At 35.2% G+C, this 26,048-nt stretch overlaps 2 protein-coding genes, 1 long non-coding RNA gene and 1 pseudogene across 4 annotated transcripts; 1 reads left to right on the top strand and 3 right to left on the bottom strand.

Annotated features, from left to right (window-relative positions):
* Positions 1-9,690, top strand: LOC106355533 (annotated as a pseudogene).
* Positions 9,691-18,227: 8,537 nt separating this feature from the next.
* LOC106352896 (UDP-glycosyltransferase 76F1-like) lies at positions 18,228-20,806 on the bottom strand. The gene is made up of 2 exons (XM_013792549.3): positions 19,948-20,806; positions 18,228-19,251 (listed from the first exon to the last, which is right to left on the bottom strand). The coding sequence occupies exons 1-2, from the start codon at positions 20,441-20,443 to the stop codon at positions 18,359-18,361; spliced, it is 1,389 nt and encodes a 462-aa protein (XP_013648003.2). The 5' UTR covers positions 20,444-20,806; the 3' UTR covers positions 18,228-18,358.
* A 754-nt stretch (positions 20,807-21,560) lies between these two features.
* Positions 21,561-23,288, bottom strand: LOC106355531. Its single transcript, XM_048737025.1, has 4 exons — positions 23,129-23,288; positions 22,738-23,088; positions 22,247-22,661; positions 21,561-22,166 (listed from the first exon to the last, which is right to left on the bottom strand). Exons 2-4 carry the CDS (start codon positions 23,008-23,010, stop codon positions 22,003-22,005), a joined length of 852 nt encoding a protein of 283 aa, XP_048592982.1. The 5' UTR covers positions 23,011-23,088; positions 23,129-23,288; the 3' UTR covers positions 21,561-22,002.
* Positions 23,289-23,953: 665 nt separating this feature from the next.
* Positions 23,954-25,824, bottom strand: LOC106449639. Of its 2 annotated transcripts, none has more exons than XR_001289223.3 (6): positions 25,583-25,824; positions 25,459-25,516; positions 25,138-25,257; positions 24,924-25,052; positions 24,670-24,855; positions 23,954-24,567 (listed from the first exon to the last, which is right to left on the bottom strand). It is a non-coding gene; the product is annotated as an uncharacterized LOC106449639 (long non-coding RNA). The 2 variants fall into 2 exon arrangements; XR_001289224.3 differs by having other exon boundaries at positions 25,138-25,240.
* Positions 25,825-26,048: the final 224 nt, after the last annotated feature.

Below are 26,048 nucleotides of genomic sequence, written 5' to 3'. Positions count from 1 at the left end.
ATGACTACGCCAAGACACGTTTCTGCACACCAGAATGGTTTCTCCTTAAAGAACTTTAGATCTGTGAGACTTGTGTCTTTTCTTGAAAAGCCTCATTGCCGAATTGGTCCAGTGCAGCTGGAGATTAAATCTCAACTGACACTGGCAAATTCACTAATTTCTTCAGACCTTCACCATCTCTGCCTCACCGGCTCCTCATGGAGGATTACACAAACTCACTCATTGTACACCAATGTCTCCGGCTCCAGCGTAGACCTTCTATGACTTATCATTAACTTGACAGGTTTCGTGGATCAGTGTTTCAGACTCGGTTTCCCCAAAGCTCGTGTTCTCTATCGCGGTAATGTTGGTGTCATATGCTTTGATTTGACCAAAGTCCCCGCTTTATCATGTTATCAAGTTAACCTCTACTCTATTGGCTGTTCTGAAGTCTCTAATGGTACTTTTTAGATTCACCTAGTCTCACTATCTTCCTACTGATAATTACTCATCAATGTGTTTGAGGTTCACCTAGTTTTTTTTTGTGAGCTTTGTCTGTTTTAGAGTTGATCATGCTTATTTAAGTGTCAAATCAAGTCAGCTAGGAATTCGTAATCTCGATGTTGCCTATGATTCTTGAGCTTCTCACCAGAAGTTCTTGCCGGTCAACATTTCAACTTTTACGGTGCATCAACGTTGTTTTTTCGACTATCATCAATCAGTTGTTATTTCGAACAATAGTTTATGGGTTTCAACTGAAGTATTTCTTCGGGTTCTTGCACTTCTTAAGCACATCTATCTACCTTCTCGTTGTTGTAGTATTTGTTATTTAGCTTGCCGTTGAATTTACTTCCGGTTCTACTCTTATAAGTTTCTTGGACCGTTAGATTAGTATAACCGTTTCATTGACTAAAAATGTCTTTTGAGAAAATTACTCAAAAATTTATACATAACAAGTTTTTAAAGGGTTTGTAAGACATAACATGTTTGAATCTCCAAATTTGCATTCAAAATCTACAAAAAATTGTGTTTTCGAAAATTTGACATGAAAAGAATACTTACGCCATTGAAATAATATTCAATTTCTACTTATTTTCACATTTAACCAACTAATTAATAAGAAAATTAAAATAATTAACGTACTTTTCAATATTCTAGTGTTAAATTGTACTTCGGTAATTTTTATTTATGAATATTCTAGGGAAAGTAGAGTTACTTGAGTACAAAATTGTTAATGGCCTTTTCTCAAACAAACCCAGACAAACAACTTCCCCACAAGTTGGGTGGCACTATTAATTATCTGTTTGTCGTTTATATTATCTTTCTATTGTTTTTAGCTTATTTTATTGGAAAGATTTTTTTTCTTGGTGTGGTCCATCCCATGTTCCCCTTTGCTTTTGGCACCAAACATTTTCTAAAGACTCTTCGAATATTTTAAAGTTATTTAAATTATAATAGAACCAATATTTGATTATATTTTTATTTATCCTCAGAAGATTGTGAGGAGTAGTTCCAAGAATAAAACATTTTCGTCTAAACTGCCTTATAGATTGACACATAGGTAATCATAGGATCAGAATCAAGTCAAAGGTTTGGTCATATGATTGACACCTAATAAAGAAATATTAAACTAATGGATCCAATGCTTCTCCATCGCCTTGCACACATATAGATACATATATATGTATAATGTTTGATCAAAAAAATAATATGTATAATGGTATCATTATTCGTTATACTATCAAAGATGCCTATTTCACATCTCAATAATTAAGTTCGATCATAGGGATCACATGTTATCCATATCTTTCATTCAAAATATCACTTGCAAAAGCAACACATACAGATTGGTGAATCAGAGAACCAAAAGGCTAAGGATCTCTACTATCGGCAGATGTAATAAGTCCACGATGTTATGTGTTTCTAAATGAATCAATCCAGAGAGTGGTTTACAGTAACTATCATAGATAATAATTTCATAAATATTTTAAAATATTTCAGAATTCCAAAATGTGAGCATTCTTTAAACATGTCATCACTGCTTGGCTTGGCCAGGAGAAGAAAAAAGGAGAGAAAAAGAGGATGAGCATGTGGCCTACTGTGTTTCCATCTAGTAGATTATCTTTTATTTTTAAAAAATAATTTATATATAATATGATATATATAGAGGTAGGAAAACAAAGAATCTACAATAAATCAGTGCACATGGAGAGTCTATTCTACATAAGGGAGGTATTCAATTTCATACCAGACAAGGAAAATCTTTGGCTATTCCATCTGTTCGAACATGACTCGAGTTACAGCGTATGTATGTGCGTTTAACTTTGTATATATAGTAAGAATATAAAGATTAAAGTGCTTGGAAATATTATCTTAGTATTTACTAGAGAAACGTGAAAGGTCGAATAGAATAAGAATTTTAAATTTTTAACTAAGATTGTGACAGTCTTTTCAATCACATGATTTGTGTTTGTGCTTTTGTAACTAAGTAGAGATTCTACTTTGGCTGGTAAAAATGCATTTATTTTGATCATATCCACTATGCATAAACTATTAATGGATCTTTAAGGCATATATAGACCCTTTTTTTTGTCACAAGGCATATATAGACTAAATGGCCTAAAAGATTGTTAACAGATAATTAAATTAGTACTTCCTTCTGTCATCGTGACTAGACCTAATCATCATCACGCCAACCCATATGGGTTAGGAAAACAAAAACTTGTCAAGCAGTTGATCATAGCGCGTACCGAAATCAATCATGAGAGTTCCATAAATTGTTAGGTTTTATAGACTGCATAATATGCATATAAATACATTGATCTATCTATTGAATCCTGTTTACTGTAATACTTGAATATTTTTTTTCCTCAGTAATACTTGAATAATTAGGAAAACAGTATCTAATATGATATTGACTGGTCTTAAACAAAATAGGCTATATACTTCAAAGGTTTTAAACTTTTTTTTTTTTTTTTTGGTAAAATCAAAGGTTTTAAACTTTACATAACTAATCTGTTATACGCATAAATATTTTGGCACTAAGCCATTGCCTACCTTGCTTATGATATAAGCCGGCAGGTTGTAAAACTAGTTTTGTTAGAGAATTATGGAAAAATATATATATATATATATATATATATATTTTTTTTTTTTTTTGCTTATAGAATTATGGAAATTTGAGATGAGGGTTCCTTTCTAGACTCTTTCTTCTCGTATAGAACATCATAAAACGTATGTTTCAATTTGTAAATTTCTTTTTTCCTTTTCCAAAAATTTAATATTAAAGATGTTTTGATCAGATAAATTGTATGATACATGATCTTATTGGAGTTAACTATCAATGTACGTACGACATTATGAGTGGAAATTATATTTATGGGAATACACATAGCCAATATGTACAAAGGTTTCAAAACGAATATGGTTGTCGGGAAAGAGTGAGATCACAAACAGAAATTGAACACGCAGTTACAATACAAGTGTATGATCCTAGAACCACTGCTCTCCTTTCATTTGAAAAATTAAAAATACATCCATTTAATATGTATCATGTATATATGAAATCATATCATCTAAAGTGTATGTATTTGAAGACGCACGTATGGATGTAGAACAAATGGTAGGGTAAAATGGGGATGCGTGGTTTGTAATTGTCGATGGATGAAACCATGAAAGTGAGATATACATATAAGACATCAAAACAAAAGCGGGTCACTTAGAAAAGATCCCAACGTAGTAAACATAATATTAGATGTCTCTTCTTTGTTGGACACCAACCCCAATTCTGCATACCTCTTTGTCGTTCTTTCCATTTTACAACTCATTATTTTTATATATTTCAACTTCAGTATATCGATGTGTGTAAGCTTGAATCTCTTTGTTGGGTGAAATTTTTTGTTTACTTCGAATTTCATTAATTCATGGGTAATTCATTATACACCTAATTTTATGCTTGGAGAGCTTTAACTCGAATTTGCTGTTAGTTTATGGAGTGTAATTGTAAATTTTGAAATAGCAGAAAAATGTAAGTTCGGTCGATCCACAGGTTCAACCAATCAGCTGATTTACTATGTTACAATGCCCGAGTCTTGGTATGTTCAAGAGGTGCATTTGCTTTGGGCTCAATAATTTTATGCAACTCTTTGATTACAATTTAAAGCATTTTTCAAAATTTAAAGGATTTTTTTAAAAAATTTGGAACCATTTCAATAAAATTATTTTAGTTGTTCTTATAAAATTAAAACTTGCATAGATCCAAAAAAATTATGAGACAGATAACATAAATTAACAGGTCAATTAGGTAGATGAATAACTAGAAATCAAATTATTCATTTTCGTTATGAGGTTTAATTGAAGGATATATAGTTTAAACAAACAGATAAATAAATTTTGATTTCTTCCTTGACAGAGAACCTCCAGCTCCATACATAATTAATTGTAATCTTCTATATGGATCCAAATAAAAATAAAGTAAAATATGAGCAATGAGCAGATCCATGTTGAAGAGTTTTGAGTAAAGAAACGAAACAAGGACAATTTGAATAAGAAGGCACCAACTCATATGGACCTACTTGCTTTGCATCAATGCTTTCACCTTTCAATTCTCAACTCGTGTCTTTTTTTACAAGGTATCGCGTCACTACTCGCCACATTTCAATTATGGTTATTTTTTAGTAGTTCGGTAAGACAAATTAGGGTTATATAAATTGAATTTTAATTGGGTAAATATACAAAATCTATATCATGCATTAAGGAACTAACAAAGATAAGATGCATTAATCTGTTTTTGGTATAATATAAAGATTATATAGTACAGGCATGGTAAGATGAATATAAATGACCATTCGATAAAATGTACTCCATATGCTCATAAAAGATAAATGTTTTAAAATAATCTTATTTTAAAATATACATCTTTTAAGTTTTCTATGCAATTTTATTAGTTAATAACAAGGAATTATTAACTTCAAAAAAAATAGCACTGGTTTAGAATTATAAAAAATTGGCAAATACAAAAATAATACATTTATTATGTTATGTGTAAAAGCACACAAAAAATACATCTTTTAGGAACATATGGAATATATTACATGTGCATATATATGCAGCTACATATGTGTACATAAATGTGTGTTTGTTAGAAAAGAAATGAGGTAAAAACTTTGGTAAGAAACGGAATGACGATATTAAATGTATCATTCAAAAACTAGCTAAGAATTCTATGGGGACCATTTATTTATTGGTTTATTTTTTTAAATATGACATAAAATTTCAAGTCAAACACAAAAATAATCCATGATTTTTTGAATTTTTTTTTTAAATTCACCATAAAAGTTTAAGTATTCACGAAAATGCCTTACATTTTTTTTTTCTTTTTTTTGAATGATTTTTTTACCTTATCATTCTCATCTTTACCAACTATTTACAGTATTGACATTGCTATCAATACACTAACCACCATGAACAACCAATTTGAAGCTTTTAATGCATCAAAGTTTCGATTTTTACTCTTCATATCTCATTATTTATGCACACAAATTACATTTCTTTCACCATCTCTACAAATTAATCCAAAAGAATCCAAGATTTTGATTCCAAGAATTTGATTCCAAGATTTGTAAGGTTCATAGAGACATTGAAGCTAATGATTCGTGGTCATTAACGACTTGGTAGCTTTTGTAGTGAAGTTCTCGGTGTTTGGAGAAGTTAAAGCAAGTAATCTCACAAATTCAAGGTCTAAAATCATTTTTTTCTCAAATCTATTCGCGAAGATTTTCAAAAGACTTCGAGAAAACTTTTATAAGACTTTGCTAGATGTGTTCTCCATCAAGAAGACTTCTCTAGAAGTCTTCTAACTTTCCTCTATTAAGAAAAAAAAACCCAAAAATCCCAGTGAAGACTTCTCGAGAAGTCTTCTCGGATAAATAAGTTAGTTTTGCAATTGACCAAAGTTTGTCAGAAATTTGACTTTGTCAGAAATTTGACTTTTTATAGAAGATTTCTCGGAAAAAACTTCTATAAAAGTCTTATGAAAGTTTTTCCGAAATCTTCTCACTGTCGCAAGAAGTCTGCGTGCGTTACTTTTGCAATTGAAAAATAATAGTGAAACATATAATATTAACGAGAAGACTTCTCAAATTTTATTTTGGGTTTTGGTCAAACCTTTGGTTACGAGAGAAGACTTCTATAGAAGTTTTCCGCCGGAAGACTTCTAGAAAGTTTTCTCTGGAAATGTCAAATATAATCAATTGCAAAAGTATCCTATGTAGACTTCTTTCGACATTGAGAAGACTTTCACAAAAATTCTATAGAAGTCTTCCCCGAAAAGACTTCCCGAGAATTCTTCTGTAAAAAGTCAAGTTCTGATAAGTTCGGTCAATTCTAAAACTAACATGTTTATCCGAGAAGACTTCTCGACAAGTCTTTTCTGGCATTTTCGAGATTTTTTCAAATTCAATTAAGATAATATTTATAAAGAAAGACTTCTGAAGATGTCTTCTGTAGAGTAGACTTCTTAAGAAGTCTTTATTTGTAAATTTTCAATTGCAAAAATGACCTTAATAGAAAACTTCTTAGGAAGTCTTCTACGCAATGCTTAATAAACTTTTATTTTCTCTACAATTAAAATGACTTTTTAGTATTTTCTTATTAGTTTATGTGCATTAGTCAATATTAGGACTCCTAAATGAAATTCATAACTTATTTGGTGATAATTATGAGATTTCAAATATTTATGTTTACTAATATTTTTAGCTAATCTGAGAAGACTTCTTAACTTTCAAAACTGTTTAATCTTCTCTAGAAGTCTTCTACGTTAGATTTTCAAGAGCGTTAAGTAATTTCAAGGTATGTTTTTAACTTCAAGTTATATATTATTTGGTTTATTAAATACTTAGTATATATTTCATTAGTTAATTAAAATTTATGTATTTTATGAGTGTCTACAATTACTTGTTACTTGCCTATGTTCACTATTTGGTTGGTTGGTACTTGATCTTTACAGTCGAATACTTGTTTTGACCAAAATGTGTATCAAGTAGTCTATTTAAACTACTTGCGAATACATAAAAATACAAAATCATAAAATAAAATTAATTATTTGGTTTATTATTCATTTTTTAGTTGAACAAAGATACATTTTCCTAAATTATAGTAAAAGAACTCGTTTATATTTCAATTTTTATAAGTGAATCAAACATAAATGATATATTTATATAAGATTTTTGGAGTTTTTCTTTTTTAATTTAATCTATTTACGAATGACTAAAAAACAGGAAAAACAATGACAAAATAAAAACAAAGACATATTATTTATATATAATAAATTTATTTATTTTTAAATTTCAATTAATTATCAAATAATTTACTAATAATTATCAAATAATTTGTAAATAATTTACAAGTAACAAGTAATAAAACAAGGCAAGTAACTACCAAGTCCATCAATTTTTCTCAAGTACTTGAAACTATAAGTACTCGGTTTTAACAAACCAAGTACAAGTCCAAAATTTTAATATTCGTACAAGCCAAACCAAGTACTAAGTATACCGAAAATACCAAATACTCGGCTTGTGCCCACCCCTATTAAAAAGACTAGGGGGAGATGTGTAGAGAAGTTACATGTTTGGGTGGATTGGTCAGGAGCATGATACTTTAGGGGAAAATAAATATAATTCATATGTTTGCAGGGGTTTTAGGCAGCCCTTAAAAGATTCATTTTATATATATATAATGATATAAAATATTATATTTCAAAATATATATACTACGGCTTTGTCGAATAATATTCTTTATTTTATAAATTGAGAAATTATATATATATATATATATATATATCAAATTAATAATATAAAATTTAGTACAAACAACCCGCATCAAGAGAATTAACCTAGTACAGTACTAAAATAAGAGGACGAAAACGATATTGGAGGATTTTCCATGTGTTCTTAGCTATTCTCAGAAATAGTTTCATTGTCACATTAAGCATATATTTACAAAGTTGAACAAGAACATGTTTCTATTCTCTTAGGTTTAACTTTTCCTGTTTGATCTGCAGTAGATGAGGAGGATAGTATGATCATTTCTGCTCACGCCATTCACGGAAACAAATGGGCCGTGATTGCCAGTACCGGTCCTGACATAAAGTTGGGGAAAATGGTGCTTTGGGCGCCAAATTAGATTAATACTTTAAGAGCGTCACAATTGTTTTATAGTCTACTGGTTACGTATCGTTGTATGTGGTCAACTGGTGCTCGGTTGATTAACTAGGGGCACCAAATAAATTTTTATTTTTAGGCATTAAAATGAATTGGGATAGACTTCGTGATTGCGAAAATGATACCAGGAAGAACAGATAATGCCATCAAGAACCACTGGACCTCAATGCTTAGACGTAAAATACGCAGATCTTTGGAATAATAATGGTCAGTGGATGGTCAATCAAGTTAGTACGTACCGCTTACATCAAGAATGAAAATGTCGACGGAATGTCTAGTCTTTGTATCAAGTAAAAGTTACCTCAAAGAGAGATCATTTCACCACCAGGGCCTTCAGAAGTTAATGATGTTGCAATGGATGATGCATCAGCCGAGCCAATGAACCTCAAGAACAAGATCCAATGGAGAGTATTACTCCTATAGACAGTAATGTTTTTTGCGCAGTGGCTCATGTTGGAGCGTTCAGCGTATATATAAGAACCCAACTAGCCAAAGAAACGGATACAGGGATCACAATGTAGTACCATGTAAGGGACCATTGATTCAAGCGGCTAAAACCTGATTCATTGGCTGGTAGATTTCTACAATCTCTTTGCGGCGAAGTTAACATCCCTTGGAAATGTGGTCACGGTTGCTCTACTTATCCAGCTGAAACAAGTTTATTCGGTAAGTCAGTATTGGGGCCGGAGTTTGTGGATTACGAAGAGCATTTTGCAGTTTTCAACCAACATTGGCCTAGACAATACCATTGCCAGAGAAGCAGAACAGAGTTTAAAGATCGATAACTTCAGTTGTGATGATCCTGGAATCAAGTTTAATGAAACATTTCCTAGATAATGTTTCTTCTGTGAAGAAGCTGAAACTCAAGAGAAGAAGAAAGGCTTGCTTGCAATTCTTCATTAATGTTATTTACAAGCACTTTTCTCTTATTTTTCACATATTTACAAAAAATATATATTAAGATAGTCAATTTACAGTTAAGAAACTTAATTTATTCCTCAGATTCTTCGAAATCTTCAATAGCTGTGACTTTTGAGGACTTGAGTTTCCAAGAAGGTGTGTTAACCTTCAATGGAAGCAGCAAAGGACTACTATAATTTTCAAAATTAAACCCACTTATGTGAGGCTTTGTGTCTCTTGGGCCTGCTGGTGGGCTTCAGGAAGAACCTGAAACAAGACATAAGAGATATGGATTAGTGTAGGTTCAATAAGGAAATTATTTCCTTATAGTATTAGGAATAATACAATCCTTTTCCATCTAGGAAAACCTACGATCTATTTTGTATAAATAGAGGTCTAGGTTCTCATTGTTAGACACAGAAACATAAAACTCTCTAAAGCATAGAACACGCAACTAGTGCGAAGCTTGTAACGTTTTCGATTCATAGTGATATAGAGTTTGTCTCCGGTTTGGAGAGGACTCGCCCAACATATTGTTGTGTCGATTTACTTGTTACAAGAAACAGCCAAGGTCGTTTCTCTACAAGTGGTATCAGAGCTTAGGCTAACAGAGATCCTAGTTACAGAGATTCGAAGGCAAGATTCAATAAACAAGCAAGGAGAATTCTTATCTGGTGCGGAGAAGAAGACTCAGCTCGTTGGTGATTGAAGCTTGAAGACTACGGCGTGTTACAGCAACCTGCAAACAAAGGAAAATAAGTTTACGGGTTATAAGAAAGATGGAAGCAATTTCAAAGAAATTTGAAGTGGAAAAATTTGATGGAAAAGGTGATTTTGGTCTATGGAAATATAAGATGCTGTGTCAGTTAGAGATCTTTGGTTTGGGGTCTGTTCTTAAGGAGAAAACTCCTTCTACGGATGTTGAAGGTGAAGAACAGAAAGATGAAAAACCTGATCCTAAGGAGCAAGACCGGGAATTGCGTACAAAGAATCTGATCAGTTTGTGTCTATCTGACCTTATTCTGCGCAAGGTTATGCAAGAGCCTACAGCACTGGCTATGTGGAAGGCTCTAGAAGCTGAGTATCAGACCAAGACATTACCAAATCGAATCTACATGAAGCAGAGATATGCAGGTTTTAGAATGGAAGAGCACAAGTCCATTGAAGAAAATATGGATGTGTTTCTGAAACTTGTGGCTGATCTAGCAAGTCTGGATATTAAGATCAGTGAAGAAGATCAAGCAATTCAGATCTTAACCAGCTTGCCCAAGCAATACGAGTCTCTCGTTGATGCATTAAAATACGGCAGCGGCAAAGAAATTTTAACGGTTCGTGATGTTACTAGCTCAGCTTATTCTAAGGAAGTAGAATTAAGAGAGAAGGGACTCCTCAACAAGTCCAAAGGTAACTCGGAGGGGCTGTTTGCTGGCGACAACAGAGGCAGAGGGGAGAAGAAGAGCGATAAAACTTGGAGAGCTAGATCTAAAAGCAATAACAGATCAAAATCAAGACCTAAGTTCTCTAAAGAATGTTGGACGTGTGGCAAGGAAGGACATTTTAAAAAGCAGTGTCCAGAAAGAAAGAAGCCATCAAATTCGGTCAACATAGCAGAAGAGAAGGAGGAACCATTGGTATTAGTGGCTAGCCAGCAAGCTACTAAGGACGAGTGGGTACTTGATTCTGGCTGTACATTTCATATCACCCCAAATAAAGATGTCTTATTTGATCTTGAAGACATAGAAGGAGGAAAGGTTTTGATGGGAAATAACACTATCAGCGAGATTAAAGGGATCGGGAAAATCAGGATCATGAATGATGATGGATCGAGCGTGATTCTCACTGATGTTCGTTACATGCCTACAATGGGCAGAAACCTTATCTCCTACGGTTTATTGGAAAAGATGGGATGCAGATACGAAGGCAAAGACTTCATGGTGCAGTTTTACAAAGGAGATAAGAAGGTTATTTCTGGAAAATACTGTGATGGTCTGTACTACTTACAAGGGACAGTATTGGATGGTGAAGCTGCAGTCGCAAGACCTGATATCGATTTGACTAAAAGGTGGCACTCTAGGCTTGGACATATGAGTCTAAAGGGCATGAATATTTTAGTCAAGGACGGATATTTAAACGAAAAGGATGTGAAGACGTTAGAGTTTTGCGAGAATTGCGTTCTGGGCAAAGCACACAAGCTAAGTTTTCCAAAAGGCAAGCACACGACTAAGGAAGTCCTAGAGTACATCCATTCAGATTTATGGGGTTCACCTTCGGTGGTAGAGAGTCTCGGAGGATGTTTCTATTTTGTTACATTCATTGATGATTTTTCTAGGAAAGTTTGGATCTATTTCCTAAAATCAAAAAATGAAGTGTTTCAAAACTTCAAGGAATGGAAAACATGCGTGGAGACTGAGACAGGAAAGAAGGTGAAGTGTCTTAGGACAGATAACGGATTAGAGTTCTGCAATACACAGATGGACACATTGTGTAAGGAAGCAGGGATTAAAAGACACAGAACATGCGTCTATACTCCACAGCAAAACGGAGTATCAGAACGCATGAACCGTACGATTATGGAGAAGGTGAGATGTATGTTGACAGAGGCAGGCTTAGAGCAAAAGTTCTGGGCAGAAGCGGCTTCTACAGCTGTCTACTTAATCAACCGATCTCCCAGTACAGCTATTAACTTCAAACTACCGGCAGAGGTGTGGTCTGGAACCAAAACAGACTTAAATCATCTAAGGAAATTCGGATGTACAGCTTATGTTCACGTGACTCAAGCCAAAACCAGTCCAAGAGCGATGAAAGGAGTTTTCATGGGATATCCAGACGGGACTAAAGGTTATCGAGTTTGGTTACCAGAAGAACTAAGATGTACAGTAAGCAGAAACGTGATTTTCAATGAGGAAGAGATGTTTAAAGACATTAAAGGAATCAGCGAGAAGAAGAGGAAAACGAAAAAGGTAACGTTCAATCCTGTGCTGATTCAAGGACCATCAAACACAACTACAGACACTGAAACAGAGGATACAGTTCAAGGTGGAGTTTCTCCAGCATCAGAAAACTCGGAACCTGAATCCGCAAGCTCAGAAAGTGAAGAAGAAGTTGTGGGAGCTCAACAGGAAAATCTAGACAACTACATTCTTGCTAGAGATAGAATCAGGAGGGAAGTAAAGAAACCTTCTAGGTTTGATGATTCAGATTGCGTGGCTTATGCTCTAGCTACAGCAGAAGAAATAAATAAGGATGAGCCTAAATCCTATTTGGAAGCAAGAAGAAGTAAGAGCTGGAAGTTATGGAACGAGGGAATGCAAGAAGAGATGGATTCGTTGGAGAAAAATCAGACTTGGAAGCTGGTTGAGAAACCAGAGAAAAAGAAGATTATTGGCAGCAAGTGGGTTTTCAAGCTGAAAGAAGGCATTCCTGGAGTAGAGAAGCCGAGATACAAAGCTAGATTAGTAGCTAAAGGGTTTTCACAAGTTGAAGGGATCGACTACACAGAGGTGTTTGCACCAGTGGTGAAACACGTGTCGATTAGAATTATGCTGTCACTTGTTGCAAATTATGATCTTGATTTGGAACAACTAGACGTGAAAACGGCTTTCCTGTACGGAACGTTAGACGAGGAGATATATATGGCACAGCCAGAAGGTTTCGTTGAGGAGGGAAAAGAAGATCAAGTTTGTCTCCTGTTGAAATCACTTTACGGATTAAAACAATCACCAAGACAGTGGAATAGGAGATTTGATAGTTTCATGAAGCAACAAGGCTTCGAAAGAAGTGCATATGATCCTTGTGTCTACATGAAAGGTTCAGACTTATCTCATATGGTTTATCTCTTGATCTATGTTGATGACATGCTCATAGCATCTAAGGATTCTAAAGAAATTAAAAGAATCAAAGATAGCTTGAAGAGAGAGTTTGAGATGAAGGACCTTGGAGCAGCTTCAAGAATACTTGGAATGGATATTATTAGAGACAGGAAGAAAGGAACTCTAAAACTATCGCAAGGAAAGTATCTACAGAAGGTGCTGGAAACTTTTAACATGGCAGAGAGCAAAGCTGTGGTTACTCCTATCGGACCACAATTCAAGCTTAAAAGTTTGACACAAAAAGAAGAGCACGAGGAAGCAAGGTTCATGAATGTGATTCCATACGCATCAGCCGTTGGAAGTTTAATGTATGCAATGGTGGGATCTAGACCAGACTTATGTTTCGCAGTGGGCTTAATCAGCCGTTATATGAGCAAGCCAGGAAGAATACACTGGGAAGCTGTTAAGTGGGTGATGAGATATCTTAAAGGAGCTCTAGATTCAGATCTATTGTTTACTAAAGGAGAAGATTTCAAAGTACGAGGATTCTGTGACGCAGACTACGCAACCGATTTGGACAGAAGAAGATCCGTGACAGGATATGTGTTTCAAGTCGGAGGCAACACAATAAGCTGGAGATCAGGTCTCCAACATATTGTCGCACTATCAACGACAGAATCAGAATACATGGCATTAGCCGAAGCTTTTAAAGAAGCATTATGGCTTAAGGGGTTTGTTAGTGAATTGGGATTCAAGCAAGATGATGTGAGAGTGTTTTCAGATTCACAGAGTGCTATACACTTAGCTAAGAATGGAGGATTCCATGAAAGGACTAAGCATATAGATACTAGACTACACTTTATGAGAGACGTAATTGAGGCTGGCGATGTTACGGTTCACAAGATTCACACATCTATCAACCCTGCAGATTTTCTAACTAAGTGTGTACCTGGACAGAAGTTCGAGACATGCTTGGAGATCCTCAAGGTTCTGCCTTAGAAGGTCTCGCGTGGCTGCAGGTGACAATGCTGTCGAGTTGATCACCTCGCGGAAAAGCCACAAAAGAAAATATCAGTTTCAGGAAAAGTAAACTGATGGTTCGACAGGGTTATTAAAAAAAACTCAGGAAGAAGATGAATTTGAGTGTAGAAGATTACCTTTGAAGAATGATGGGTGTAGACAGAAGCTGTCTATGCAAAGAATCTGCAAAAATTATTCAGGAAATACTAGTCAAAGAATCTTTTATGCAGAGGTTAAACTTCAAACAGAAGCTGGGAAAAATCATTATAAAGAGAAGAATCAGAAGCTCTACCTGAAGACGTGGGGTTGTGGCAAGGAAACGTCTGCAACACAGTTGTGAACAAAAAAAAAAAAAAAAAAAATTATTAATTCACAAGTTCAAAGCTCTTGGAAAAATTGAAAAAACAATTCAATTTGATTACCTTACGGAAGTAACGATGGTGAAGAGACGTCAACACCATGAGCTGTAACATTAAACAAGGAGATATGTTTAATTATTCAAAAAAAAAAAAAAAACTTTCATTACAGGGTGAGCTTAAGACACGTTCTTAAGGAAGCAAAAGAAGTCAAAAACAAAAGGAGTTACCTTTGGACTTTGACAATTCTGGTTTGATCTCGTACATGTCGTGAGGTAAGCAAAAGGAATTTTGCTACCGGAGAGTCACGAAAGTCAAAGGATGTGGCCAGATTCATCGAAGGGGCAATCTGGAAGAAATTGAAATCAAAAGGTTAGGGTTTATTCAAATGTCTAAGGAAACAGACAGAAGAAGAACGAACAGAACCTGGGATTTCAATGGCAGAGGCGGTGAGAGCAATCGCCGGTGAAGACAAGCGACGGTGAAGTCAGGATCTTGTCTGGATCACGGAGAATCGAAGATAGGAAGTGTTCGGAGAAAAGAAGAGAAGCAAGGATCGGAGAGGGCATGCGACTCCGGTGAAGCGACGTCGAGGAACAGACGAAGCTTGAAGAAGACGAGGCGGCGAGCTCGTCGGTGCTTCAGTTTTTCATTTTCGCAGAGAGAGAGAGATGGAGAAGCGGAGAAGTCGAGGAGTGACTCAAGAGCCAAGGTGGAGAATGTGAGGCTTTGTGTCTCTTGGGCCTGCTGGTGGGCTTCAGGAAGAACCTGAAACAAGACATAAGAGATATGGATTAGTGTAGGTTCAATAAGGAAATTATTTCCTTATAGTATTAGGAATAATACAATCCTTTTCCATCTAGGAAAACCTACGATCTATTTTGTATAAATAGAGGTCTAGGTTCTCATTGTTAGACACAGAAACATAAAACTCTCTAAAGCATAGAACACGCAACTAGTGCGAAGCTTGTAACGTTTTCGATTCATAGTGATATAGAGTTTGTCTCCGGTTTGGAGAGGACTCGCCCAACATATTGTTGTGTCGATTTACTTGTTACAAGAAACAGCCAAGGTCGTTTCTCTACAACTTATTTCATCTTCCTTGGTATGCAAGTCACCTGGAGGCAACAAGAAACCTGAAGACAAGCCCACTTCTTCAATCTCCCAACTCTCTTCCATTGTAGTCTTTGGATGGTTCTCTAAGCTCTCATCAAGCCTCGATAAGGATACGCGTGTCCTTCCTCTGTGAGCAATCTGAATCCCATCAACGCTCTTATAACCTTGGATCATTGTTTCAGAGGTTGTTTCCCATAAGACATCTTCTTCTTCAGGACCAGTCTTGATCTGTTCGAGATAAGTGTCCTCTAGTTGGACCAAAAGTCCTGTGCTTTGACTAAAAGAACCCCACACGGTATGCTTCAGCATCTCCATACCGCTTTTGCTTCTTGTTGTAAGCCCTGAAGGCGCGTTTCAAGCATAAGCACAAAGCATTCTTCATCATTAACAACCGCCTTCTCCCCCCATGCAAACCGATTCAGAAAAAAAATTTGCTGTGGTTTTTGGGTCAAGTCCTTAAAGGAACCTTCTGAGAGCTCCAGAAGGTTCATCAGAAGAATGCGAATGTGCGAGCCAAGGACTTTGCTTCCAAGCCAAGTTACCATCACAACCAGCACTGACTTTACAACCGGACAGAACAAGCTCTAAACTCCATTGGCATGAACCTTTATTCCACAACACGAAACCACCCATCTCTCCACCGTTTCCGTTGTTGATATTTCTGATCCTCACCATCTTCTTCTTCCTCTTTCCATTTAGGGCTTTCGCTGCACAAAACTCTGTTACTCCCATTTTAACCTTTCCTATAGCGTACATGCTCTCTACTCCAGCCAATGCCGTCTCTCCTTCAGCTGCTGCGGTGTATTGCTTCACTACGTACTTCGCCACGCCTGCTTCATATTATAACCCAAAAACAGAGAGAAAGAAAACTTTTTAGTCAAGTTAATACTAATTTATAAATTTACATATATATTCAAAAACAAAAAGGAAACTACAAATGGAGGTTTAAATAATTTGTCTTCTCAAAATGGTTTAAATGAGTATTTATTTACTTGCGATATATTGTTATTTGCTTTTAACATATATAAAATAATTTACTTAATATTCAGAAACACAAAAGCAACAATAAAGGTCTGATAATTTTTTTTCTCAAACAAAAGTTTAAATGAGTATATTTATTTACTTACAATTGATTGGTGTTTGATGAGTTTGGAGATGGGATGATCAAGAGGCCGAACGTGGCTGACGGTGTAGTATCAGACCGACTATCAACAATTCCCTTTAATTTTGATTTGCTTGCCTTTACGGCTACATTAACAAATCAAACAACTTTAATAACTTAATAACAAATATGTATATATGCGACTGTGTAGTAGTTGCATTCTTCATACATTCATTGAGTTCAATCTATATATGATCCTGACAATATTATTCAACGTTTTACTACAGGAGCACGTATCTTATACTATATATTGCATGGTTAATTAGTGAATAATAATAACATGCACGCTGTTGGTTATCTTTTTGCAGATATGGAATTTGTCTGCATAACTCATTGCTAGAATAAACATCACACTTCTGCATGCCGGAACAACTCAAACAAATATGGAAAATCCGGAACAAAATCTAATCCATTAAAATTGGTACTTCCTCTGTTTTATACATAATGTTTTCAAAGAAAACATGACGTTTAAGAAAGTTTATTTTTCTCTTAAAAGTAATTTTAAAAATATAAATTATTGATAATGTAACCAGTTATAAATGAAGATGTATAATCATAGGTTAAATTTTTTAATAAAGTTAAAGTTGACATAAAAATATCTAAACATCATTTATTATGTAACAACAATTTTTTTTTAAATATCTTTTATTATGAAACTGAGGGAGTACTTCTTTTTTAAAAGCTAGAGTATATATATTGACGGTGGGTAATGTTTATTTGCTAGAACAAGCTACAGTTCTCGAAATATACTATCAAATCACACTTTTCCACAGATAGTAAAGCACCAAATAAAAATTAGGCTATTTTGCTTAAGCTATTAATAACATTTACAAAAAAAATAGAAATTGAACTAACATTTACAAAATTGATGTTATTAGTTCGAACTCTGAGAAACTTTTCCTCTTAACTTCATAGCTATGATTTCTCGTTTACTCCTAATGTTATATGGGGTTCAGTTTTGGTTATGCTTTGCAAATATTTTAATTTCTTATTCAATTAGTTTTTCAATGATAATTTTTTTTGAAATATGGAAATGTTTCCTTATGGTTTGTAATTTGACTAGATATTGAACTTTTCAGAATGAAAATATACATTAAAAATAAAATAAATAGAGATAAAAGAAAGAAGAAAAGGCAAAATAAAAATCAAAGGTTCCGACCATTGTGTAGTTGATTGCGGATGGTTAATGGAGCCGAACTGACGTATTCCCATAAAACGTTATCGCCCATAACAAGGTTTGCCTTCTTCCGAACGTGGGTTTTGTCTTTCTCTCACGTGTTTGATCGGCGCCGAATTGGCTTTCGTATAACTATAAATCATCATATTTTCTATAATTATCCAATCTATAAGAAATATATTGAGAAATGTATTGAGAAACCAAAATTAAAAAAAAAATCTCTAAATTTTCAAATTACCACTGGCAAATAGATAGCTCCACAATCGCCATATATTATATATAAAGCTTCCAGATACGATGGAGTTAAATCTCCAATTTTCTACTCACTAATCCTCTCACACCATAATCTTTTGTCAAATATACCGTTTGTAGGTTTCGGTTATGTTTGCTAATTTTTAGAAACTATAAAGTTAATTTTAGCTCAGTTTAATTATTTTTCAAATGGACATTGCTGATTATATCATTTTCAAAAAATTAAAACCCAACAACTCAGTCTAATTTTTATTTTTTTGTTGATATATATATAACAAAACAACCAATATTACAATTTTAAGAGTAAATAAAACATGCAAAAGTTGGTTTGATAAATTTTATAAAACATTGCTCGTTTGTAAAAGCTTTTAACTTGCAAAAGCATATGAGTCAAAAGACATGACATGACTCACAAGTTTTTCTAAGTACTTGGAAGAAGACCCATCTTTACTTAAGCAAACATTAGCTCTATCTTTCCACTTCAAGCAACTCTCTCTCATTTCCTCTCCCATTTCCTTTCTTAATAACTTCTCAATGTCCTTCCTATCCAACTTACTTCTCTCTAACATCATCCCAAGCTGCCACACATCAACAATGTACCTCGCGTTCACACGCTGGTCTGTAAAACATGGCGTACATATCATTGGAACACCTTCACATATGCTCTCCAGCGTTGAGTTCCATCCACAATGTGTCCAAAACGCTCCTACTGCAGGATGCGCTAATACTTCTAACTGATTCACCCATTTCACAATTTTCCCCTTCTGACCAATGTTTTCCAAAAACCCACAAGGCAATGACTCGAGCCATTCAGTCCCTTGGACCATCCCCGGCCTAACCACCCACAAGAACGGCTGTTTAGTATTTCTTAAACCCCAAGCAATCTCAAGAAACTCCTTCTCCTCTATATCCGCAAGGCTTCCAAAACTCACATATACCACAGTCCGCGGGTCTTGCTTGTTGAGCCAATCAGTTGTTACATGGTCTTCTTTGTTCTTTGTCGTCGGTAAAATATTTTCGCTATGTTTGTAAAACGGTCCGACGGGAAAGACGGGAACTTGAAACTCGGTACTAAAATTCATGAGTACGATTCTTTCAAGATCTTCGAATGTGTTCCATATGATTCCTGAAGAAGACTTGGCTCCTTCCACCATGTTGTTAACTACCCGGTATAGTTCCTCCGGCTCATTCGTTTCCATGACTGGAAGATCCTTCACTCTCAAAGGTGGAAGCTCCGTCACTAGCTCATCCAATCTAGAATCTTGAGCAAAACATATATATAACTATTTAGCTTTGGATTATTTATGTTTCCATCATTCTTTGCGTTTACATGTTTTATAGTAGGCACTCTATAGAAAATGAATAGACCATCTTAATTACTTTGTCTTATGAAAAAAAAATAGAAAGATATATATTAGAAACAATGTCCCACATCTATTGTTGGATAGAATTTTAAATAATATATAAGAGATAAACCAATTCAATTATTACTAATTAGTTTTATGTTGAAAATTCATATAATTTAATAATATATTTCATTTTATGAATTTTTTTGTTAAAAACACAGATTCAAATAGAAAAAGTTTTGTTTGAAGGATTTGCAGCTATAACCATAACTTTCAATGGATTATATATGATATACTATATTTCCAGTTTATCATACAATCAATTAAGACCCATATATAAAAGAAATTCATATTAAAGCCTCTTTATATAATCTTTTTTTTTTTGTAACATAATCTTACTTTAAGAAGTTAAATAGAGAAAGCTTTCACTAAACAACATTTGCTTTGTGACTCCGTTAGTTACCCATATTGTAAATGTATAATTTAATATCATAAATAATGATATCTGATCAAGCATATGCCAAAGTAATTTTCGTAAGATAAAAAAATCAAAGTTAAAGAACTGTGAATTTTTTTTGTCAAAAAAAATAGAACTGTGAATTTTGTATTACCTTGTATAGGGAGGTAATGCTTATCTCTAAGGAAAGGGTAAGCGGCAAAAGCACAAAAAGACGCCACACCACTTGTGGTTAACACCATCCTTCTAATCCCAACCTCTTCCGCTGCAACCTCCGTGGTCCTACCCCAAACAACGTCAGACACCAGACAACACGCCCTCTCTCCTCCACCTACTTCCGCCTTCAGAGACTCACGAAACGGGTTCGCGTAACCTTCTCTCAGCTGACGAATGAATGTGACGAGGTCCATACCTGAAGCACCCGGTTTAGATAGAGGGTCTTCTTCTTCTTCTCCTTCGTTGTGGTGATGTATGGTTCGAAAAGTGAAGTTTGGGTAGTGAGTAGGATCAGGGAAGTTGAAAGAGGTGTGGATGATCGTGATGGAGAAGCCGCGGTGGTGAAATATTCTGGCCAGTTGGACCAACGGGTTGAAGTGTCCTGGAAATGGTAAAGGGAACATGATTATTCTCTTTTCTTTTCTCTCTTCCATTATTATTTTTCTTGTTATTGGAGAGTTTGGATTATTTTGAGTTGTTGGTGTGGTTTTAAACTTCTAGTACGCCGTCGAGAACCACTTGGGCAAGTTGGTGTGCTACCTTCGTAGGCTATTCAAAGTCTCAAACACGACTCGAACTTTTGATAGTGGGATTACATGGGGGAGTGGACCCCGACCAAAAAAATATAATAGATGATAATATATCTGTGGTTATTGGTTTGTGTATAAGAGAATATTTTTTTCGCTGTAAGATCCATTGATTTATAACCTAAGTCATAAAGATATGGAATCCAAAGCTAGCGAGTTATACCAAACTCCTAGAAAACTAGTAAGCCAAAGGGAATAAGACATTCCTTTGGAGACATAAGTCGGCTGAAAACAAGCCGAATCCCCAAAAACATAAAACTAACTAACTATACAAACGGTTAATTTATAAAAAAAAACTGATTATCATATAAATTCAGGATCTTACATCCATAATGTTTTATAAGGCCGAAGTTAGCATTTAGAAATTGATGTGAAAGTAATCATTTATAATAAGGAAACCAACCCCATTGTACTACCATCAGACCACCAACACTTTGGCAACTATAGAATCTCAATTTCAATTTTATTTGTTTACGACAAAGAAAAGGGAGAAAAAGTAATACCAGATAAAACTGGCTTAACATGCATAATATCTTTGGCTTGATTATTCTAACCATGAGGGTTGATGAAGGATCGATATAAAACTCAAACAACTAACATTATTATTTCAATAGAAATGATTGGAAACATAACATCCAAAAGTTTGATGAGTGCCTCACAAGTTTTCTTTACTCTCTTCTCTCTTTTTTGTCATTTCCATATTCTTTCCAAAATTAAATTGCACTATTTCTTTGAAACTAATGTACAACAAACCCTTCTCAAACACATTCTTTTAAAGATGAATCATCATTTTATCCCATTTTTCTTGATTTCTTACCGGTCTTGAGAAATGAAGGAGAGATCCCAAATCTATCAGACTTGAAGATTTCAAAATATAAAAAAAAATGGCATAAACTTTTACCGACGTTTAGTAAATGTAGGAAAATTTACTTCCAGATACAATATATTTCCATTACCAATATGATTCACTACAAACTTTGCTTCAATTATTCAAACAAACCAACAAAATAAAAATTACATATAGTTCATTGCAACCCCCACAGATTCCAAAAAGAGTAGAAAGCACCCTATGTGTACTCTCAACACATCCTCTATGGTGTTGCACTGCAACTACAACTACAAAGACATAATCTTCACCCAAGGAAGAGCAGCTGAAAATTCCTCCAAAGGCCACAAAAAATAGTTCTTATTAAAACCCTTTTCTACATTCTCCTAATCAACAAATATAAATTAAGCAATAACCAATAAAATATCACCCCCACCCCCGTTCCACACACAATTCTTCTTTACTATAACCAGTAACCATCACTAACTACGACCGTCTCCGTTTCCTTCAAAGTCCTGAATCCTACAGTACAACCATTCATTCTTGTTGAAGATGTCTTTCTTCCTTCAGACAGCCACCATTACTGCAGTTTTGGAAACTGAGTTTCGGAACTGAGGTTGGGGATGTTGTTCGAATTAGTACTAAGACGAGCTTGGGAACGTGAGTTACACCGACCAGAGAATGTTTGAGTTTTAAGATGTTGTGTCTGAACAACCTTTGTCGGGAGCTTAACACATCCACCTCCTGAAACCAATTATTTTATTTTAGATCCCAAGGAGCAGAGCACACGACTTAAAATCCATGGAAAAGTTCGTTAAAGTTACCTCCTTTCTTCCGGGAATCTGAAGGGTTTCTGTGATTCTTGGGAAGGAAAACGCCGGTACCAGCAGACGGTTGTTTAGCGGCGGCGTAAACGCCTCTAACGGGATAAGGAAACAAGTTCAAAGCGGGTTGCGATGGTGTCTGCTGTAGCCAATAGTAGTAGTAGCTACCAAACGCTGCGTTTTGAGGAAATGGGATGAATGGATTAAGATTAGGGTTTTGGCGGCTCGAATCAAGATTCGCCCTTTTGATCTTGGCGACTTCTCCAGCTGCAGCAGATATTACTTTCAAAGAGTCTTCTTCAACACACGGAGACTCTGGCCGTGAAGGGGCTTGCGAGAACGGACCGTCGGGACTTTTGTTTCCAGAGGTTGTCAAGCCCCCGAGTCCACTCCGAGTTGACTCAGTCGAGTTCACCTGAAGAGAGATTGCTGTGAATGTTTAGTTTGCATTATGAGATAACATTTGAAAAGAGTGAAGCTTTTAAACAAACCTCAGTAGCCTTGAGGAAGGGAGGAGGAGGAGAAGGGAGGCGCTGAGTAGAGAGAGCGAGTCTGCGAGTCAACCCGGCAAAGAAGTCATCTTCGTCTTCGCTAGTTTCGTCTTCCGTCTCCGTTGAGTCTACCGGGGAGGTGAAAGCGGAGGAGTCGAATTCGTAAGGGAACTCGTTAGGGAAGCCGAGTTGACTCAGGGTTGATTCGGTGAAAAGGGCTTTCTCCATCGGTTCAAGGTCAGAGGACACGGCGGCGAGTAGCGGCGCGACCATTACGACAGTGAGCAAAAAGAGTGAGAGAGAGGTGTTTGACTCAAGAGAGGGTTCTCTCTCTTTATAAAGTAAAAGAGGGTTTGTTGTTCAAAAAAAAAAAAAAAAAAAGTAAAAGAGGGTTTAACGAGGAGAGACAGCTATTAAAACATTGTTATAGTATTGCTTCTGTAACTAGTCTGTAATTTTTAAATGGTTTGACTACCAAAATATAAACTCAAATGAGGAAACGAGAACTCACATGGGCTAGTTGGGCACACACTACGTGGGATTTCCACTATAATCATGTCGGTGCTTTGAATCTGTGCGACCGAAAACAAGGTTCTCGTCGGCGATCGCACAAATCATTTTTTTTTTTATTACTTCACTGCTAATATATTAAACACTAGGGGAGCCCGGCGCTACGCGCCGGATTTCGATGATAATATATGTTTCAGTGAAATTTAAATTAATCTTATGGTCTTGAATTAATTTTATGGTCTTGAAAAACTAAGTATTTGTCTAACATATAAAGATGCATTAATTTTTTTCACTCCTGCATCATTGTTCCTAAAATTATTTTAAAAGAAAATAAAATTCCAATACGTGGATAAGAATATATTAGCATTTTATATCAGAGTATTTTGTAACATTTTGTATTATTTGTTGATTTTGAAATGATTTCTTATAATTAGATCTAATGGTCTTACATTTTACAAAGAGAAATATGTATACTTGTAATAATTAGATATAGTGCTTAGAGATTTTAGAAAGAGAGATATGTATACTGTTTAGATACACTTCATTTAATTTTTGAGGATCCATTCAAAAGTTAAACGTGGATTACTTTTGTTACAATGAAACTATAGTCTTGGTAAAGACCAAGCAAATAAAGTTAAACGACAGAGAATTAAAAATAAAAAAAACAATCTCATCTCCTTGACAAAAAAAAAAAACAATCCTTGTCTAATATAACAATGATGCATAGAATTATAGAAGGAAGTATACATCTAAAAAAGTATCAAATTTAGTTATAACAGATAAACTATATCTCTATTTTTTGTGAATAATATGTAAAATTTATTAAGAAATAGTTATTTTTTAGAGACTAAGCTACTGGAAACAGAGATTGTAAAACAGAACACAACATTCTTTTAAAATCAGTTTGAGACACTGGAAACAGAGATTGTAGCTAGCCATACTTGAAGGACAGCTCCGTAGAGTCCTCTTTGAAACCAGTGTGAGACACTGATTTAGAATCTGCCTATCAATAATTTTTATCATTGTAGAGGCCAGATAAAACTATATTTGATGACAAAGACGTCTTCTTTTACAAAGTGTAGCCTGCAGCGACAAATAATGGCATCTCCGAGAGAGAATCCCAAGCTCTTGGCTAGTTATCTTGTAGTGCTGAAAGAATCAACGTCGCAGATTACGTTTAGAACATCTGATTCAAACAAAAAGGCTGTTAAATGTTGTCACGAAACGTTTCCTTTAAAACACTGGCTTGGGTTTTAACTCCTCAAAGTCAATCTCCTTCCCGTTGATCAATTTTGCCACCTCCTCCATCTGTTTTGCTTACTGTTATCATAACACCATGAGAATAGAAACATTATTGAGAGTTATATTTGATCATCTGAATGAAAACAACACTCGTTGGATCAAAGTTTGAACATTTGCTACCTTTCAAAGAGCCCAGTCAGCTGAATCAAAGTATGGTTGCTCATAATCCTTATATAAAACAACACACCACAGAAACACAAAAAAAACTCTTTAGATGTAGATAAATGAACCGACCTTGGAAATCAGAGGATGTTCTTTGGCATGAGCCCTCCATAGTTGTTCTTTACAGCAGCTTCTTACCCAATACTTTCAAAGAAAGAGTTAGATCAATCGGTGTTAGATAATTTTACTTGTGAGTGAGATAAGATAGAGACCTCTTGCTGTGACGAAGATATTAACTTCTCAGTGTCATTAGCGAGGTTTCCTTGCCCTTTTAAGAGGCTATGGTAGAAATTATGATGTCTAAATAACACCACCAGAACCCGAAAAATGCTGGCACTAATCTATATATATATGATGTGAAAGCAGAATGTAAGAGCTTTGCCTAGGGGATTGGCGCATGAGGGAAATAGAGAGAGATGTGATCACCGATATTATTAGCGACACCAGAGAGCTCCACTTTGCCAAACCTCTTGTTCGTATGAAAGTAGCCAACAATACTCAAACCTTGAGCCACGTAATGCTGCTCTATCTAACACATCAAGACAACTAAAAATCTGAATCCATAAGTACAAAATCTCAGAAGTTAAGATATTCAAGCGAGAGCACATATTAATACACACACTAAATCTCTATCAGCCATAGGTACAAAATCTCAGAAGTTAAGATATTCACGCGATGAACCCTAGAAACAAACGTCACAGTCGTGAAGAAGGAAAAGGTCAGAAGGGGAAGGAAAGAAAGGCATACCTTTTATAGAAGTAGAGAAACCGCCTTGCAGATGAATAAGGTGCATTCAGTAACAGATCTGTTCGAAGAGGGGTGATGTTAAAGAGCATGATACAGGGGATGATTTAATTAGGAGAAAGGTTACCTCTGAAGAGAAGACAGAAGGCCAGGTCGAAGATTCAAAAACGATTCTTCATGTGGATTGAAGATATCAAAACTCCATAGCTATATCAGAGATTGAAGAAGAAGACTCTTCGTTAATTACTGAAGAGGAATACCAAACCCTAAATATCTTGCGGCTGGCACGTGACGCTAAAAGAAAGGCAGAGTATAAGACATCACATAAATGAAACGATGAGTTTTGATCAGAGGGGACAGGTGTCGCGAACTCCTCGCCTTATTTGTTGCGCTGGCAGCATAAAAAGAGAGTTGTCTTCTTCTTTATGTTATAAGATTCCAAAATTTATGTTTTTTTTTGTTAAGGGGTTTCCAAAATTTATATTTTATATGGAGGATTATCAAAACTATATGGTATATCTGTTGACAAAAAAAAAATACTGCATGGCATAACTTGCATACAAACTAGATATGTAAGATAAGCAAGAGGGGAG

This window comes from Brassica napus, chromosome A7 (genome assembly GCF_020379485.1).
Source record: "Brassica napus cultivar Da-Ae chromosome A7, Da-Ae, whole genome shotgun sequence".
Lineage (NCBI taxonomy): Eukaryota > Viridiplantae > Streptophyta > Magnoliopsida > Brassicales > Brassicaceae > Brassica > Brassica napus.
Note: the sequence above shows the minus strand (reverse complement) of the source record. Positions and strands in the feature narration are given on the sequence as shown.

What these genes read in the sequence shown, in the direction of transcription:
- LOC106352896 (XM_013792549.3), bottom strand. Translation starts at nt 20,443, where the DNA reads ATGGAAGAGAGAAAAGAAAAGAGAATAATCATGTTCCCTTTACCATTT. An exon ending in GCATTACCTCCCTATACAAG is followed by an intron (nt 19,252 to 19,947) that starts GTAATACAAAAT and finishes GTTTTGCTCAAG; the next exon opens with ATTCTAGATTGGATGAGCTA.
- LOC106355531 (XM_048737025.1), bottom strand. Translation starts at nt 23,010, where the DNA reads ATGGTCGCGCCGCTACTCGCCGCCGTGTCCTCTGACCTTGAACCGATG. An exon ending in CCTTCCTCAAGGCTACTGAG is followed by an intron (nt 22,662 to 22,737) that starts GTTTGTTTAAAA and finishes ATCTCTCTTCAG; the next exon opens with GTGAACTCGACTGAGTCAAC. An exon ending in AGATTCCCGGAAGAAAGGAG is followed by an intron (nt 22,167 to 22,246) that starts GTAACTTTAACG and finishes AATTGGTTTCAG; the next exon opens with GAGGTGGATGTGTTAAGCTC.